General features: G+C 41.6%; 1 protein-coding gene across 1 annotated transcript in view; it reads right to left on the minus strand.

Annotated features, from left to right (window-relative positions):
- The window catches only part of csmd3b (CUB and Sushi multiple domains 3b), a 1,478,622-nt gene that overhangs the window by 439,614 nt on the left and 1,021,183 nt on the right, over nt 1-17,825 (minus strand). The window contains exons 11-12 of the mRNA XM_080194817.1: nt 11,009-11,191; nt 3,034-3,360 (exon numbers count right to left, since the gene is read on the minus strand). Of these exons, the coding sequence (XP_080050943.1) occupies nt 3,034-3,360; nt 11,009-11,191 (510 nt within the window). The remainder of the gene's footprint in view (nt 1-3,033; nt 3,361-11,008; nt 11,192-17,825) is intronic.

Below are 17,825 nucleotides of genomic sequence, written 5' to 3' on the forward strand. Positions count from 1 at the left end.
TGTTTTGTATTGGATGATGTTGATCTTTGTAGATGTTATTGGAGATAGACTCACCCAGGCAAAGAGAGAGAGTCGTCCATCACCCATGACTCGTACAATAGACAGGTTCTGGGCAGCCTGGAGGTGATTTACTCACCACCAAATTCCTAGCTTTTGACCTGCTCTTGTAATTACAGTATTTATATGGCTGGTCCAGTTATGTTACTCGTCAATGGTAACCCCAAGGCATTGTTGGGGACTGAGTGAGTGTAATGCCATTGAATGTCAAGGGGAGATGGTATTCTCTCTTGTTGGTGAAGGTGTTTGCCTGGCACTTGTGTGGCATGAGTGGTATTTGACACTTAGGAGAGCAAGCCTGAATATTGCTCAAGTCTTGTTACATGTGGACGTGGACTTATTCAGTGTCTGATGAGTCACAAATTGCACTGAACATTATGGAATCATCTACAAACATCTTCATTTCAGACTTTATGGTGAATGGAAGGTCATCAATGCAGCAGAAGGTGTTTTGGCCTCAAACACTAAGGAACTCGTGCAGTAGCATCCTGGGACTGAGATAACTTTCCTCCAACAACCACAAGCTTCTTTCATTGTACCCAATATGACTCTAACCACTTCTGTCCAATTTCCAAAGACAAATTTATCTCAGATTACTCAACATGTTCAAGTGCTGTCTTAATGTCAAGTGCAGTCACTCTCATCCCAATTTGAGAGTTCAGCGTTTCTGTTCAAGTTTGGACCGATGTTGTAATGAAGTCAGGAGTCTCGTGACCCTGACAGAACCCACACTGAACATCAGCAGCATAAATGCTCCTTGATAGTACTGATAATGATAGCTTCAATCATTTCGCTGATGATTGAGAGTAGACTGGTGGGGTGGTAATTGGTTGGGTTGGATTTGTCCTGCTTTTTGTGGACGGGGCACACCCGAGCAATTTTCGACATTGCCAATGTTTTATTTGTGCAGGATGACCTTTATTAGGCGCATCACTGCTCCTGGGATGTTGTCTGATCCAATTACATTTGCTGCGTCCAATACCGTCAGCTATTTCACGATATCACGTGGAGTGCATCAAATTGGCTAAAGGCTGACATCTGTGATGTTAGGGGCGTCAGCAGGAGGCTGAGATGGACCATCTGCTTCACACTTCTCATTGAAGATGACTCCAGATGTAACAGCTTTGCCTTTTGTACTAACATGGTGACTTCTCCCATTCTTGACAAGTGGGGTATTTGTGGTGCTTCCACCACTTTTACATCCAATTCTGTGAACTCGGACCTCAACTTGGGCAGGAACATAGAGACAATAGAGGTTAATGGGTAAAATGGCAGTAGTGTTTATTCTGGGGCAGGGTGTAACTGAAGTTACCAATTGTTGGATGGATTAGCCATGGGAAATGTGTGGGATTACGGAATGGGGTGGGGAATAGGGCCTGGTTAAGATACTCTGTCAGAAAGTTGGCACAGACTTGATGGGCTGAATGGCCTCTCCTGCACTGTCAGAATTCTATGATTGACCAATGCCATAGCTCCAATGTTTCTGGAGATTTTTGCAAGTCAAATGAATTAAAAACTGCACAAACGTGAATAAAACTAGCCCAAATTTAACATTACTTATCTGATATCAAAATACATGGTGAATTTTACTTTGCACATTTTGCTTAGCATCAGATTAGTTGCCACCTTATCTTATTTCCTTTTACTGTGTAACAGATCTACATTATGATTATTGTTGCAAGAAACTGATCAGAATATGATTTCTGCTCTGACAGTGTCCACAACTGGACAAGCTACATTCACTTGAATCAAAAGAAGCAGAATGAGAAAGCCATTAAGAAAGAAAAGCCTTTGGCAAAACTATTGGTATTAAGAGTAAGTCAACTTGACAAATGTCAGAGTTAATATAATTCCAAAGAATGCAATAATGCCACCGACAACCTTTTAGTGGTACTTCCGACCATTAAAACTGAAAAAAAGACAATGAACTTTGAATGTCAACTACTACTGAGATCTTTCCTGTAAGAGAATTAATGCAATTAGTATTGCTCATTAAGCAACCAACTGCAGCTGTAAATAGTGTATATTAAGTGCAGTTGCACTTACACAAACTGAAGTTTACAGGATAGAAGCCAAGGGAAAATGATGGGAAGTCAGACACACAATGCATTTAATTGGAATAGCATCTTGATGACCACTAACACACATCTATTTCTAATATTCTTGAGAAGTCAAAAAAAAAGATGGAGAAAAGAATAGAGAATTATGCTGATAGGATCAGTTGAAGTAAAGAGGGTGACAGAAGGCTTATGTGGCATCTCAATATCAGTGTCGGCTGATTGAACTTGTGGCCATTTTCTGTGTTGTCAACAGGGCTGCATTGCTGATCTGCTGATCCCTGCATCTCTTCAGATTTAATGCTGTGAATCTCACTACACTATTCATCCAAAAACTCAGCTAACGTTCTGGGGACCCAGGTTCGAATCCCATCACGGCAGTTGGTGGAATTTGAAATCAATTAAAAAAGTCTGGAATTAAGGATCTACTGATGACCGTGAAACTATTGTCAACTGTTGGAAAAATCCAATCTGATTTCATAATGCCATCCTTGCCTCGGCTGGTCTACATGTGACTCTAGAGCCACAGCAATGTGGTTGACTCTTAACTGCCCTCTGGAATGGCCAAGCAAGCCATTCAGTTCAAGGCCAACTAATGATAGGCAATAAATGCTGGTCCAGCCAACAGTAATCACCATGTCCCACAAGAGAATTAAAAAAAAATAAAAAGCAGATATTAAATATATATTCAAACTATATTGCTTTCCAAGTAACCTCTTGCAGAGATAAAACTTTTCACGTTCACCCCATTTATAATTGCACATTATTGCAAACCTGTGAAGGCATTCACCAGTCACGACAAGTTACAATTATTGACATTGTCCATTGAACAATCGAGTTTTCAAACCAAATTTCAATTTGAAGAGTTTGTGGGTTACTTAATGTGCCCTCAATCATCAAATTTGAAAAATAAACATACTGCTGTACGTGATGTTAAATCCTCGTCCCGACATGGAGTGGTCAGCCTGAAATTCCAGGCGGAGGATGTGCCCATTGCTGGTGAGGTGCGAAGGAACTTCTGACCCACTGAATGTTCCCAGCAGAGGCGAATCAACTGATTCCCCATCTTTAACTGCAAGAAAGTCAAACTGAGATTCCAGGTCAAAATCATTGAAGGAAAGATGAATCCGACTCCCTCGGACCGCAACAATTAGCCAGACACAGTTCATGTTATTGCTATATCCTTCAGGGTAGTCAGGTGACAGGACTGTTCCCACTGGCGCAGTGAAGTTAGACAGACACGGAACTGCAAACATAAAATCAAACATGTTACATTCAGGAAAGTATCACATTTAGGTTCCTAGAAAATTGGAAGGCATCCATTTAGAAGGAATTATTAACATTTAAAGCACTTGGTGTAATGGCACCACACTGTTTTAATGAATTATTGAAGTGTTTATTCATAGTGGAATAAAACTGAATACATTGCACTCAGATAATGTTGCTAGCTGGCATAATGACTCGCAAGTTGTCTTTGCAAAGGCAACTGTCAAAACTATAGCGCGCAACTCATTCCATGAAATACAACCGCAAGGTTAACTTGCTTCCTTTTTCACATCTTCTTCTGCCGGCTAGAAATAGCTGACAGCACATAAATGGGATAATGCTGTCTCATGCTGCTTCATCACTAAACTACCACACTGAGTTCATTCCAAAATTGCCCATTTGGAAGCAGCAAAATGTGTCAAATGTAATCCAATCAATCTTAGGGTTACTGCCTTTTCTATGTCATGCGGTGTATGTCTAACTTCAAGGATTGCTACACCTGAAATCCACAATCAGCAATTCTCACGGATTGAAAAGTCAGCAGCAGACAATGTTCAGGTTTATACTTGGCAACCTATGCAGCCTTCAGGCATGTAGAAATCAGAATACAAGTTACATTTGAAGGCCTCCTCAATACTTCATATTTACTATTAATGTGTTCTGGATTTTAGCCCATTAAAACAAGAATGGCTTGTCAGTCATCGCAAACAGAGCAAACCACAATACAAAAAAAAGACAATCTAGATTCTTGGCTGCACCCTAAATAATTCTTATTCATAAGCATAATACACTAAAATAATTATGTGTCATCATAAGGCATAAACAATTGAAATACTCTTCATTTACCACAAGAACTCATTTAATATCAGCTAAAATAATGCCGCCAGTCGGGAACCATGGATGAATTCAGTGGTACAGTAAGTTGGAACCAAACCTCTTCACAACTGAGACCTGGGACTGTATCCAGTTTCGACATATGGCAGGAAAATTTACTCCCTCTGATGGCTATTAACGTTTAAGTTAAATTAGTTTGGACGGCTTATGGCAATTCAGAACAGGCGTGATTCCATGGTACAAATCTGCCTGCACAATTAAAGGCTGGCACTAAACCATTCTTCTTCCAGACTATCATTTGAAGTCTGACACATGTAGAAGTAATTTGGGTTAATTTGGCTTCTGATTTAAACGGTTCAAAACTAGAAATTTGAAGTCACGGTTTAACTACAAAGAAATGCAAAGTATTACAGAGGTGTGTGTTTTGAAACTCTATTAGATGTAACCAAAAGATTTGTAAAATAAAATTAATTTGAATAAAGTGAACTTGATTGCATTCAATTTTTGCCTGTAAAATGTTTTATCAGTACATCAGCTGGAATAGAATCAGGTGGATATATTACTCCCATTTGCTTCAATGTCCTTTCCACCTTAATTCCCCATATGAATATCATGGTCCATGAGTTCACATAGTGCTGTATGTTCAAGATAAATAAGTGGTAGAACATAGAACATAACAGCGCAGTACAGGCCCTTCGGCCCTCGATGTTGTGCCAACCAATGGAACGAATCTAATGACCCTCGAACCTAAACTATTCCAATGTTATCCATATGCCTATCCACTGACCATTCGAATGCCCTTAAAGTTGGTGAGTCCACAACTGCTGCAGGCGGGGCATTCCACGCTCTTACTACCCTCTGAGTAAAGAACCGACCTCTGACATCTGTCCTCTAATTACCACCCCTCAATTTAAAGCTATGTCCCCTCGTGTCAGCCATCACCATCCGAGGAAAAAGGCTCGTGTTATTTTTTTTTATCTTCTTGTACCTTGTGGCATATAAGGCACATTTTCATCTGATTACATTGTGATTCTTTTTCTGGAACAGGATGCTAGCCTGTCACCTGTGGTTTATAGATTGAGGAGCACCACTCCACACCAAGCATGGTTGAACAGGACTCCTCTCTTGCTCTTACTGTCTGCCATTGGTGTGGGTTAAAGAAATTTTGCAGGTTGACACTCAACTTGTTGGCTACATTGCGAACATATCTTCCTTGGCCATCAAGTCCTGGGGTGGGACTCAAACCCAGAGCTTCTGGCTTAGAGAAAGGCATCGACTGCACCATAAAACCATCTTCATAAGTGGTGTAACTCCCTATTTGTATCACTAGACTCATTGCTCAGAGACTTGGAATGATAATGGAGAGATTGTGGGCTGGACTTTCATCTCCCAATGGTGATGTGAACAGGTTTGCGAAATGCTGAACTTTGCTTTTTCCAGCAAAAAGAGGAATATTTTCTTCTGCCTTCCTGACCCCACGCCATTTTTGGGTGGCCTCTTCCCGAATCGGGAAACCATTTGGTACAAAACGAATGTAAGCTCTTCTGAGGTTGTTATCGGCATTGTGAGGACCACAGGAAAATTGTATTTCCTCCCGTTACTTTCAGGTACTGGTGTGGGTTTCGAAAGCCCTAAAAATGAGAGTTGTATTCTATTGTCACATGTTTTGTTGTACTTAACCATGCATTTAAAATAATTCCCATTGTTATTGCATGGTTCCTTCAGACTGTAACACGGTGGACATTGAGGCAGAGGCTATGGAGAATGTATGAGATACATGGGAGTGGGGGGGAAGCAGCATCAATGTTTTGAGAGAGCATAAGTGATTGGAGGGAACATGGAGGTGGCATGGGAAATGTCAGGGGTATTACATGGGATTGGGGTTGGGGGCAGATGGGCTGAGGTGGTGAGTGGTGGAGGTTTTGGTAGTCTTTAAACAATGTTGAAACTTGAGTTACTGTGCCAGAGAACCAAAATAAGCCTTCCAACTAGCCCACATCTGGCACCCCATCGCAGCTTGTAAACTGCACACCGTGCACCAACATTCTGCGTGAAGTCACATATGGGATGGGTGTGCAGTTTGGTAGCCACATTTTCAAAAACTACATGAAAATCTGGGCCCATGAGTTCAAATCCCATCAGTTTGTGAAGGTGGTGGTTTTAAGAAATTTTTTTAAAAATGGTATCAATATAGGGGATCATAAAACTGTAAGATTATTGTAAAAACCAACTGGTTCAGCATAATGGCACAGTGGTTAGCATTACTGCTTCAGAGCACCAGGGACCCAGGTTCAATTCCCAGCTTGAGTCACGATCCATGCAGAGTCTACACATTGTCCCCATGGCTGCGTGGGTTTCCTCCAGGTGCTCCGGTTTCTTCTCACAGTCCAAACGACATGCTGGTTATGTGCAGTGGCCGTGCTAAATTCTCCCTCAGTGTACACGACCACACGCTGGAGTGTGACAACTAGGGGATTTTCACAGTAATTTCATTGCAGTGTTAACGTGAGCCTACTTCTGACACTAATAACTAAACTTAAACAATGGCCTTTAGGAAAGAAAAACTCACTCTCCTTGTTCAGTCTGGCCAACATCATTTCCATGTCTTTAACCCATGGGCTTTGCAAACCATCCCAGTTCAATCATCTTCGCGCAACACGGGATGGTCACATCGGAGAATCGAAACTGATTGAATGGTCATAATAAGAACACATTCTCAACGGCAATTCAGAATGGGCAACAAATGCAGGCCCAGCCAATGACAGCCACATCCCGTGAAAGTCTAAAAGACAACTGAACTGTCTCATCATTAGGCTACCAGTTGGATCATAATATTTCTGACACAATATTGGGAAATGGTTGCAGACGCTAAATTAACATGAGAAACTTGAATTATCGAGCCTCGATCATTTGAGGACTCGAGCTGTGCAGCTTGTTCATTGATCTCTCACACACTTTGCCGAATTGCTTTTCCTGTTTGTTGCACTGGGGAAACATTATTGGAAAGCTGAGCTGTCATCTCCTCGAACAGTGCAGTGCAGTTATATTCAAGTTGATTGATAAAAAGCAAGAGCCTCAGAATCCACTTTAACAACTTCTCCCATAAGGTCTCATGCCAGGAAAGTATGCAATGTGGAAACCATTTATAAGGAGAATGGAAAGTATAATGATACAAAATCAAAAGCTGTGTGAATCCGAGGGCTGGATTTTGTCAGAGGTGTGCTGGCTCTGACAGCAGGCCTGAAAGCCAGAGCAAGTCTGTCTCAGTCATTCAGGGGAGGCCCATCTGAAACTCAGGTCCATCTGGCATGTAATACAGGCGGTGGCACGATAATATAATGGTTAGCACTGCTCCCTCACAGAACTGCAGACCCGGGTTCAATTCCCGACTTGGGTCACTATCTGTGTTTGCATGTTCTCCTTGTGTCTGCATGGGTTTCATCAGGTGCTCCAATTTCCTCCTACAGTCTGAAAGACATGCTGGTTAGGTGTATCGGCCATGATAAATTCTCCCTCTATGCCTCAATAAGCGCTGTGACAACAGGAGGATTTTCACTGTAACTTCATTGCAGTAATAATGTAAGCCTACTTGGGGTACGAGTAAATAAACTTAAAAATTGAAACTTAATGAGCTTTTTTTGGAACTATTGTTTCTTTGAGGGATGAGAGACCCCGCTACAAGTTGGTGGCCAGAAAGCTGGGAACTCTTGGGTCCCAACAGCACCATAGGAGAGTTGGTCACTGCTGGGACAGCACCCAGTTGAAAGAAACGGTGAAGGATTTCACTGTCACAGCAAGCTCAGTGAGGCTGATAGTGACTGAGATTTGTATGCAGCCCCTCTTACTCTTTGCTTAAGTTTCTTTCTACTTTCCTTGTATTCCACACTTGCTTCGTGCGTTCCCAGCCTCCGAGCTTTGACAAATGCTTCCTTTTTCTCTTTGACTAGGCTCACAATACCTCTCATTATCCAAGGTTCCCAAAACTTGCCATACTTATCCTTTATCCTTAAGGGAATGTGCTGCTCCCGAATCCCTATCAACTTACATTTGAAAGCCTCCCACATGCCAGATGTTGATTTGCCGTCAAACATCTGCCCCAATCTACATTCTTCAGTTCCTGCCTGATATTGTTGTAATTAGCCTTCCTCCAATTTAGCATCTTAACTTGAGGAATACACTTATCTTTATCCATCAGTACCTTAAAACTTACTGAATTGTGGTCACTGTTCCTGAACTGCTCCCCTGCTGAAACATCGAACACCTGGCCAGGCTTATTCCCCAATACCAGGTCCAGTATAGCCCCTTCCATTGTTGGACTATCTACACACTGTTTCAGGAAGCCTTTCTGGATGTTCCTTACAAACTCTGCCCCATCCACACCCCTAACATGAAGTGTGCCCCCGTCAATATCGATGAAATTAACATCTCCCACCACTAAAACCCCGTGACTTCTACAGCTTGCCAAAATCTGCCTACACATCTGTTCCTCTATCTCAGGCTGACAGTTGTATGGCCTATCGTAAACACCCAACATTGTAACGGCACGCTTCCTATTCCTGAGCTCTACTCAAATTACCTCGCTGTATGAGCCCTCTGAGGTGTCTTCCTGGAGTGCTATTCTCCTTATTCCCACCCCTTTTACATCCCCCTCTATCCTACCTAAAACATCTGTATCCAGCAATGTTAAGCTGCCAATCCTGTCCTTTCCGTTACCAAGTCTCTGTAATGGCAACATTACAGTTCCTCGTACTAATCCAAGCTCTAAATTCATCTGCCTTACCTGTTACACTTCTCACATTGCAACAAATGCACTCCAGTCCACCAGACCCTCTCTGATTAGCCATCGCACCTTGTCTGCTGTTTCTCTGAGTCTTACTGGCCCGACTCTCTCGTTCCCCTTCAGCTAATTCACGTTTGCCTTGGTTCCCACCTCCCTGCTGAACTCCCATGTGACATTAGCAAACTTCCGGGCCAGAATACTTGTGCCTCTCCACTTCAGATGTAACCTGTCCTTCTTGTACAGGTCCCACTTGCCCTGGAACAAACCCCAATAGTCCAGATATCTGAAATCCTCCCTCCTACACCAACTGTTTAGCCACGTGTTGAGCTGCACTATCTTTCTATTCCTAGCCTCACTAGCATAGGGTCATATTAGCAAAGTCCCCCACTCAAGCCAGAATTTACCAGGTGGTCAACCAACCAACACGGGTACCTGCAGCACTGGTAACCTGACAGCAATAGTGGAAAGAAGATCTTATTTGATTGTTTATGTGGAACAATTAGCACCTGGATAGGAGGGTTTCCTGTAACTTGCCCTCTCTTGGCAGGCTCCCACTCTTTCCATCCCCCCCACAACCTCCAAAACCTCAGATCCTGGCTTCTGCAAGCCCCATTAAATTCAGCCCCAATTTTCTTTACCTCTTTTTAGTAGAAAAAAGAGAATTCAACCTTCAAATGGTGCAATATATCATGAGGTCTCCTTCCCCACTGGTTGCGATAGGAAAGTCACCATTAAGATATATTTCAGGACAGGGATCAGAGTGAATCCAAGATTCCTTGGCTCAGTTCTGGACCAGAATTCCCTCCCAAACCTCTCCAACTCTCTGCCCGAAAAGCCAGCTCAGATTTTTATCAAACTTTGACAATTCTTCTGTGAAGCACCTTGGAGTATTTCACTATTTTAAAAACACTCAATAAATAGTCTTTTTTTTTGAAGTGGAAGTGCTTGTTTCAATTTCAGCTAAATACAAAATTGATCTTGGCTGTGCTGGACCTAACAGCCCATTTGGTTCACACAAGAATAATAGTCATTTAGCAAGGTATATCAAAGCTTCCAGGGTATCTGAAACCAACTGTAACATGAATCACCACTTTCAGATGATAGACAAAAGGGCAAAGAGTGTCAAAACAAAGAACCTGTTTGGAAAATATGTATTGATTTTTATTATTTCTTCACAACTAAGAACCAAGAGGAGTGGTAGGCATTCCTATTCCAATCTGGTGCTAATACAGCACCGTAACCACCATTCGAGTGATATACAATAGCATCAAAAGTCATTGACGTTGTAAGGTTATTTCCTTCTTGATAGCAAAAAAAATTGTCTCTCCTGAATGCCTTATCTCATGTTCACTGGTGTTTTCACTTCACACCTTTGGTTAACTAATAACTGTCACACCAACTCTGACTTCATTTATTCATTTTATTTTCTGTCAGTTTGCTTCTTTTCTATCCTAAAGCTATTCATGGGACCTCATCCCTTTGGCCTGATTTTTCTGTGGTAGCTTTGACAAGTGGCCAGCACGAAGGTGAAACCCAACAGCGAGCTTCAGGATCTTTAACTGCAAAAGGCTTTGAAGTTAAGCCCAATTCTTTGTCCAGAAAGGGGCACTTGCAACAGGATAGTGATTATTTGTAGCATCCTGAGCAATTTACTTTTCCCTAAACCAGCGACTCTGAAACTAACAATGGCTGCTCAGTTTTGATGGGGATTTAGTCTCATACTTTCATCTATGCTATGTACCTTAGCCAGTGGGGGATCGCCCAGTCTGAATTCCAAGTTGATTTAAAATAGTGTCAGCTATTTCAGTAATAAACGACTGCAAAGGTACTGATGGGACTGATCACTATCTTGAATCTACCCAGCTGAATGCAAAAGAAGTCCACTCTGGAATGCTGCAGATAAACCAAAATTACTTTCTTGTGTCAAGATTTTATTTCCTATTCCAATATTTTCCACTGGCTCATGACAAAAGAAAAACTTGCTTGACGTAAGTAGTAAAAATAGGCTACTTACAGATGCAAATTGGTACATTTGCTGACCACTGATTGTTGTCTTGACAGAGAAGGGATTTTTCTCCAATCAGTTCAAATCCAGATTGGCACTGGAATCGCAAAATGTTCCCATTGGAAAATCCATCTGTGTCACGTATGCCATATAAAGGAGTTCCAGGATCACCACAACTTTCTTCATCAATTTCTGTGCGAATTAAATGGGAAAAAAAAATAGAAACTTTAAACACTATTATCCCTCAATATTTCACTTCCAAAGTTTTCTTTTCGGAAGCACTGGTGTTATTTCATTGCATGCATTCCATCCTTCACATTAGTTACTCAAGTTGAACCAGATTATTGGCAAACCTGGTGTCACATTTGGCCAAGAAATGAGCTTTCAACAGCTTATCTACATCATTACTACAAGCTGTCTATAACATCTCCGTATCGTTGTATAACTTCACCCCTGCCTCGGCAAGCTGCTGCTGGAATTCTCATCCGTGCCTTTATTAACTCTAAACATAACAATTGCAGTGTACATCTGGTCAATCTCCTATTTTCCACCCTTAACCAAATTGAGGCCATCCATAATGCTATTGCTTGTATCTTAACTTGCACCTAGTCTCATTCACACCCGCCCTTGTGCTCACAGGTTTACACTGGCTCCCTGTTGAACACCACATTGATTTCAAAATTCTCAGCCTTGTTTTCAAGTCCCTCTATGGTGTTACCTCTCGCTAGGTTTGTAATCTCCTCCAGCCCCAAGATTCTCTGAAACATCTGCCCCCTTCTAATTTTGGTCTCTTGCAATATTCTCAACTATAATCGATCCGCCATTATCTTCAGCACCCAAACTCTGAGCTCCGGAGTTCTCTTATTTAGCAATGCTGCCTTTCTGCTTCTCTTCCCTCTTTTAAAAGGCCCCTTAAAATGTTTTACCAACTGTTCAAATTGTGCTTTCTGCAGTTGGATGTCAGATTTTGTTTACTTAGGCCCTGAGGGACATTCACTATGTTAAAGGCACTACATCAATCTAAGTTGTTGTTCTTCCTGAAGTATCCCATGTCAGTAATTGCAGTCGTGCACAGGGTTCAGCATCCTGGAACTCTTCAAAGGAGGACAGATCAGCAAGGATTCTTGCTTCTGGCTGCAGTGCGTACGTGTGAAGATGGAGAAAGGGTGGCTGTTTTGACAATGGCACTTTCAGTGTAAATGCCCCATCGTCAAAATAGCTGGGACAAAATTAACTCGGGGAACCCACTTTAATTTCCTGATTCTAGCTCCCAGGTCGCCCATTTGCTCACACAGTTTGCTTCAGAGCCAAGATTCCAACCACTTCCCCAAAGAACTGCCAAGAATATCAGCACAGAACAGTTGATTAAACTTTGAACCTTTGAAGTCCATATCGTTCAGTTATCAAACAATTACTTGCTGATGAAGTCTTCTTTGCTGGTTTATCTCTAAGCTTCTAACAATATTCACATTACAGTAGTTGGGATGATTACACTTGCAATTTTTTAAATAGAATTTTACTTTTAAATAATGCCATTATAGTATGCATGCTTCTGCTACAGAAAAAAAAAATTCTTTATGGTCGATTAAACAGATTCTCTTCTGCCCATTTTCCACACAATTGAAATGACTTCTTTATTAAGTAGAAGCTTATGACTGCAAACGTGCATTATTAAATCATTAAAGAAAACTTAGATTATACAATAGCTTGTGCGTCTAATGTGCGAGGATCACTGTTCGAACTTAAATTGTTCATGAATCTCTTATTCATCGGTATCGGCCATTGTTATCAACAGTATTAAATTGCCAGTTTAGTTCCACTTTACACAAGGACATCTGAGAGCTTTAAAAGCTCAATGTACAAAAATATAACTCACAGATATTATTTTCAGATGTGAGAGGTTCATAGTTGCACGTAGAAGTACAATTGATTCAGATTCTCCAACAGATGCCCCTTTTGAGTTAAGCTCCTTACTGTTTGTACAAGGTTGATGCATTTCCCCTCGAAAGAAGTCACCCATCTGGAGGTTCGTATGCAGCTTTAAGACTCCGACATTGGAACCAAGTGGAGATTCTGAGCTCATACTTGAACACCGGTGATGTGATGTTTGGGGAACTGACCTCTGAATTGGTCACAGTCGTGCTCACCTTTAGGCGAGCTCTCAATGTTGTCATAGAAACATGGAAGATAGGAGGAGACGGCCATTTGTCCCTTCGAGCCTGTTCCACCGTTCGTTGGAATCATGGCTGTTCATCCAACTCGATAGCCGAATCCTGCTTTTCCCTTATAACCTTTGATCCCATTTGCCCCAAGTGTTACGTCCAGCCACCTCTTGAATACATTCAATGTCTTGGAATCTACTTCCTGCGATAATGAATTCCATAGGCTCACAACTCTTTGGATGAAATGTCTCCTCACCTCCATCCTAAATGGTCTACCTTGAATCCTCAGACTGTGACCCCTGGTTCTGGACTCCCCTACCATCAGAAGTATCCTCCCTGCATCTACCCTGTCTAGCCCTGTTAGAATTTTATAAGTATCTAGGAAATCCCCCCTCATTCATCTGAACTCCAGCAAAAACAATCCCAACCGAGTCAACCTCTCCTCATACCTCAGTCCCACAATCCCCAGAGCCAGCCTGGTAAACTTTCGCTGCACTTCCTTGAGAGCAAGAACATCCTTCCTCAGAAAAGGAGACCAAAACTGCACACAATGTTCTAGATGTGGCCTCACCAACATGCTGTATAATTGCAACAACACATCTCAACGCGTTGGCCCAGTAAGATGGCTGGAGCCTCAGCAACTCCACAAGAAGCAGTGGGCTCTGCTGAGATAGGTTGGGGACTGCAAGGGCATCTCACCATAGAATAGCCTGGGAAGCACTGCTGGAAGCAAGAATGATGAGAAGCTCCTCAGAGCAGAGCTCCTTAGAGTGGAGGGAAGCCTCTCCAGAGGAGGTTTGGGGCACGAGAGTAATCTTTCATGAAGACTGAAGTCTTTCATATTCATTGCCCATCACTAGTACATGGAACTCCTTGCTCAGAAGAGTTTCTATGGTGCTGGGGCCTCTGTACGCAGGAGCGGCTGCATCGTGACAACAAAACGGCAGCAAGACTCCCAAATGAGGTGTAAATCACTTGAATTGGTTGCCTGTCTGGATGAAACAGGCTGCTGATCTGATTTCTCACCCACCCTGGAAAACTTCCCCTGCAGTGGGAATGTACCACAGCAGTGGGCCAACACTACTTCTCCTATTTCCTTGGCACCCTGTCCCCAACCCCAAATCTGTGAGACTGTGGAATCCAGTCCATAGCTTTAATTCTTTATTGTTATATCAGTCTCATAAAAGAAAATGGTTAACAATAGTATTTTTTTCTCATTTCGGGAAATTCCTACTGAAGTCAATTCAAAGCTGCAGCTTTGATATCTTTGTCACCTCCTGCTGTCGTGTAAGGGTCTGGTGCATATTGGGTTCGTGTGGGACTGAGGATACTAAAGCCCAAACAAAGATAATAAGAGAAGAAATGATTCCACACCCAGGGCCAGTGTGGTATTGGACAAAGCCATGTACAGATCCAAGAGTGAAGACAGTTCCCAGCTAGCACCATTTACTGTAACTACTGGAACAAATATAAAGATTAGAGTTAACCGGCGTCTTGGAAAAGAAGCCAGCGTAATCAAGGACCCCACGTACCCTGGGCATTCTCTCTACCACCTTCTTACATCGGAAAAAAGGTACAAACATGTGAGGACATGTACCAACTGACTCAAAGACAACTTTTTCCCTGTTGCTGTCAGACTTTTGAATGGACGCAGAGAAAGATCAATTTAATGCAAGGTAAGGCCATTCAAAAGGACTTAACTTGCATTAAGTTGATCTTTCTCTACACCCTAGCTGTGACTGTAACACTACATTCTGCACTCTCTCCTTTCCTTCTCTATGTACAGTATGCTTTGTCTGTATTGAATTCAAGAAACAATACTTTTCACTGTGCACCATTACATGTGACAGTAATAAATCAAATCAAATGTTCAGAAGCAGCAATTTGCAAATGACCCACAGACTTTAATACAGATATTTCTATTTATTTAATTCTTGTAGTTTAATCTCTGGAGTCACTAAGTTAACATTTACCAATATTGATACAAAGAGAAGTTATTTTGTTTCTTGCAGAGAGACAAGCTTAAACCGTACCCATGTAAAACTGTTTATTTATTTCCTCTCGCAGCTTGTGTTGGCAGACAGATTAGAAAGAGCAATCGCAGGCAAGTCTGAGTTATTATATGTGGGGCATATGATTAAAATACTAATCCAAGATATTGATAGCCATAAGCGTATTAGTGCCTCCGAATGGAAGCATTTCACATCAGGCAAGGAGAATATGCCACAGTCAATATGAAAGAGAAAAGATTGGCAGAAAATCAATTGTTTTAATTTCCTGCAAACAGTGAATTGACCGGGAAAAAAATAACAAAAATCAATCACAATCTTCAAAGTTTTCAGAGAGAATACAAGAGATCATTCTCTAGGCATGTTATATAACCGTATACAAAAATAAGCATTTGCATTTTGCACTGTGGTAAAACTGATAGAGAGAAGCCTACATAGGGAGGCCTAACGTCTGCCACTTTGGTCATTGAAATCACTCAGCTCCTCACGATATGACAATACTACCTATTTTTATGCTTCTTCATTGAAGAAATTTTTCTGGATTTCACCTTGACCACTGTTTTAAACAGTTCAGTTTGAATTGCTGGCAGTGGGGCAGTTAAGGCACGGAACAGAGTTTCTAGCCTTATTTTTGCGGATCCAGAGTCGATTAATATGATTGCACTAAAGATGCCGAAAAGTCTGGGTTCGAGGAATTGTGTTTAAATCATAGAATCCCTGCAGTGCAGATGGAGGTCATTCAGCCCATCGAGCCTGCACCGACAACAATCCCACCCATTCCCTATCCCCGTAACTCCACACATTAACCCTGCTCATCTCCTTGACACTAAGGCACAATTTAGCATGGCCAATTAACCGAACCCGCACATCTTTGGAACGTAGGAGGAAACCGCAGCACGTGGAGGAAATTCACGCAGACATGGGGAGAATGTGCAAACTGCACACAGACAGTGACGCGAGGCCAGAATTGAACCCGGGCCCCTGCTGCTGCGAGACAGCAGTTCTAACCACCGTGCCACCTATGTTTTTAACTACATGTGCAACTGATGTGCAAAAATTTTGAAAAAAATAAAGAAAAGTCTAAGCAGTGGTTTGAACTTATGACACCTTATCTTTAAGCAAAAACAATGTATGAATAGGTGTAATCAGTTAGTCAAATCTGTAGGGCAGAAAATCTATATTTTAAAGGAATAGCTTTCTTTTCTGATATTATGGTCGGTAGTGGTATTAGCATTTGTTCTTAATGGCCTTAGTATCTGTAGGACCCAAGCTAAAACATGATAAAGTGAATGTTTACGATTGGTTGTATTGCTGATAAGGGGATGCAATATTGTTTGTAGCTGGTAGGAATGTACCTTTAGGGACACAGCAAATAACTAATGGACAGTTGTCTTCAGCCTACCTGAATCTGATCATGAAGTTGGGGTGACTCAGGGTGGCCCCTCACCTTCAGTCAATGCAAAGAGGTGAATTTGAACCATTTTCAAATGAGGAACACTGAGAAGTTGAGACAGAAGTTGAAAAACCCAAGTCCTCATTGGCAAAGTTTTACCCATGGCATCTGTTCTATGATTTTTCTGAGATACAGTTTAACACAATATCATTTCAGAGACAGAAGGAAAAAAATACATCACTTGTACTGGCAACATTAAAGGAATCCTAGGATCTTGAGAGATCACAAACCTTCCATATTTCATCCTTGTTAACTATTTATAAAACTTTGCTTAATAAATTCTACTTGATTCATAAATATTTTGTTTGGTCAGGCACAACTGAGGATGCCATTGCTACAATTTAAGAATTTGGAACTTAAATGTCTTAAATTAAAGGGTTACCTGCTTCAAAACCCTTGTAATCGTAGCATTATCAATAGTAGCATTGACATAAATAGAGAATGCTTTTTGGGTTACCAAGATGATTGTAGGCTGCAAAAATACACCACAAGTTTTAGGATCTTGGGCAAAATATGCTGTTGGGTTCAACGTCACCTGTCATTGCAGTAATTGGACCTTGCAAGTTGCATGATGTGGCGTGCTGTACAAGCGCATAACTTTAAACTAACAACTGCTTCACATTACGCAAAATGTAGCATGCCTCTTGGTTATGGAAAACAATAAATGTCTAACTTACTAAGAATACAAGAAATATGAACGGGGTAGACCATATAGCCTGTCGAGCATGCTCCATCATTCAGTATGATCGTGGCCAATATTGGGATTCAACTCCACTCTCCCACCTGCTCTCCATATCCCCTTCTTCCTGAAGAGACCAAACATACCTTTATCCCAGTCTTCAATGTATTCAACAACACAACTCCACAACCCTCTGAGTGGAGAATTCAGAAGGTTCACAACCCTTTAAGTAACAAATATTCTCAGAACTAAATGATTGGTACAGTCTCAGGAGAAGCAGCCAATGTGTTTGAGATTCTCTAATCCATGAAGACAATCTCTCAGTGTTTCGACTCTTTGAACAGTTCACATCTTCCAGCTAAGTTACAGCTTAAACATGCTACTGCCATTGCAAATCCAAAGCACATCTTATGGTTAAGAAAAAAGACCTGACCCTCTGTCACTCTCCTTTAAACTGTTGGAGAATTCGGTGCTGTTTCTGGACACCCAAACATTACTTTTACTGGTCCACCAATGTCCTGCC

The sequence above is a fragment of the Carcharhinus amblyrhynchos genome, chromosome 8, assembly GCF_965287045.1.
Source record: "Carcharhinus amblyrhynchos chromosome 8, sCarAmb.v2.hapA, whole genome shotgun sequence".
Taxonomy (NCBI): Eukaryota; Metazoa; Chordata; class Chondrichthyes; order Carcharhiniformes; family Carcharhinidae; genus Carcharhinus; species Carcharhinus amblyrhynchos.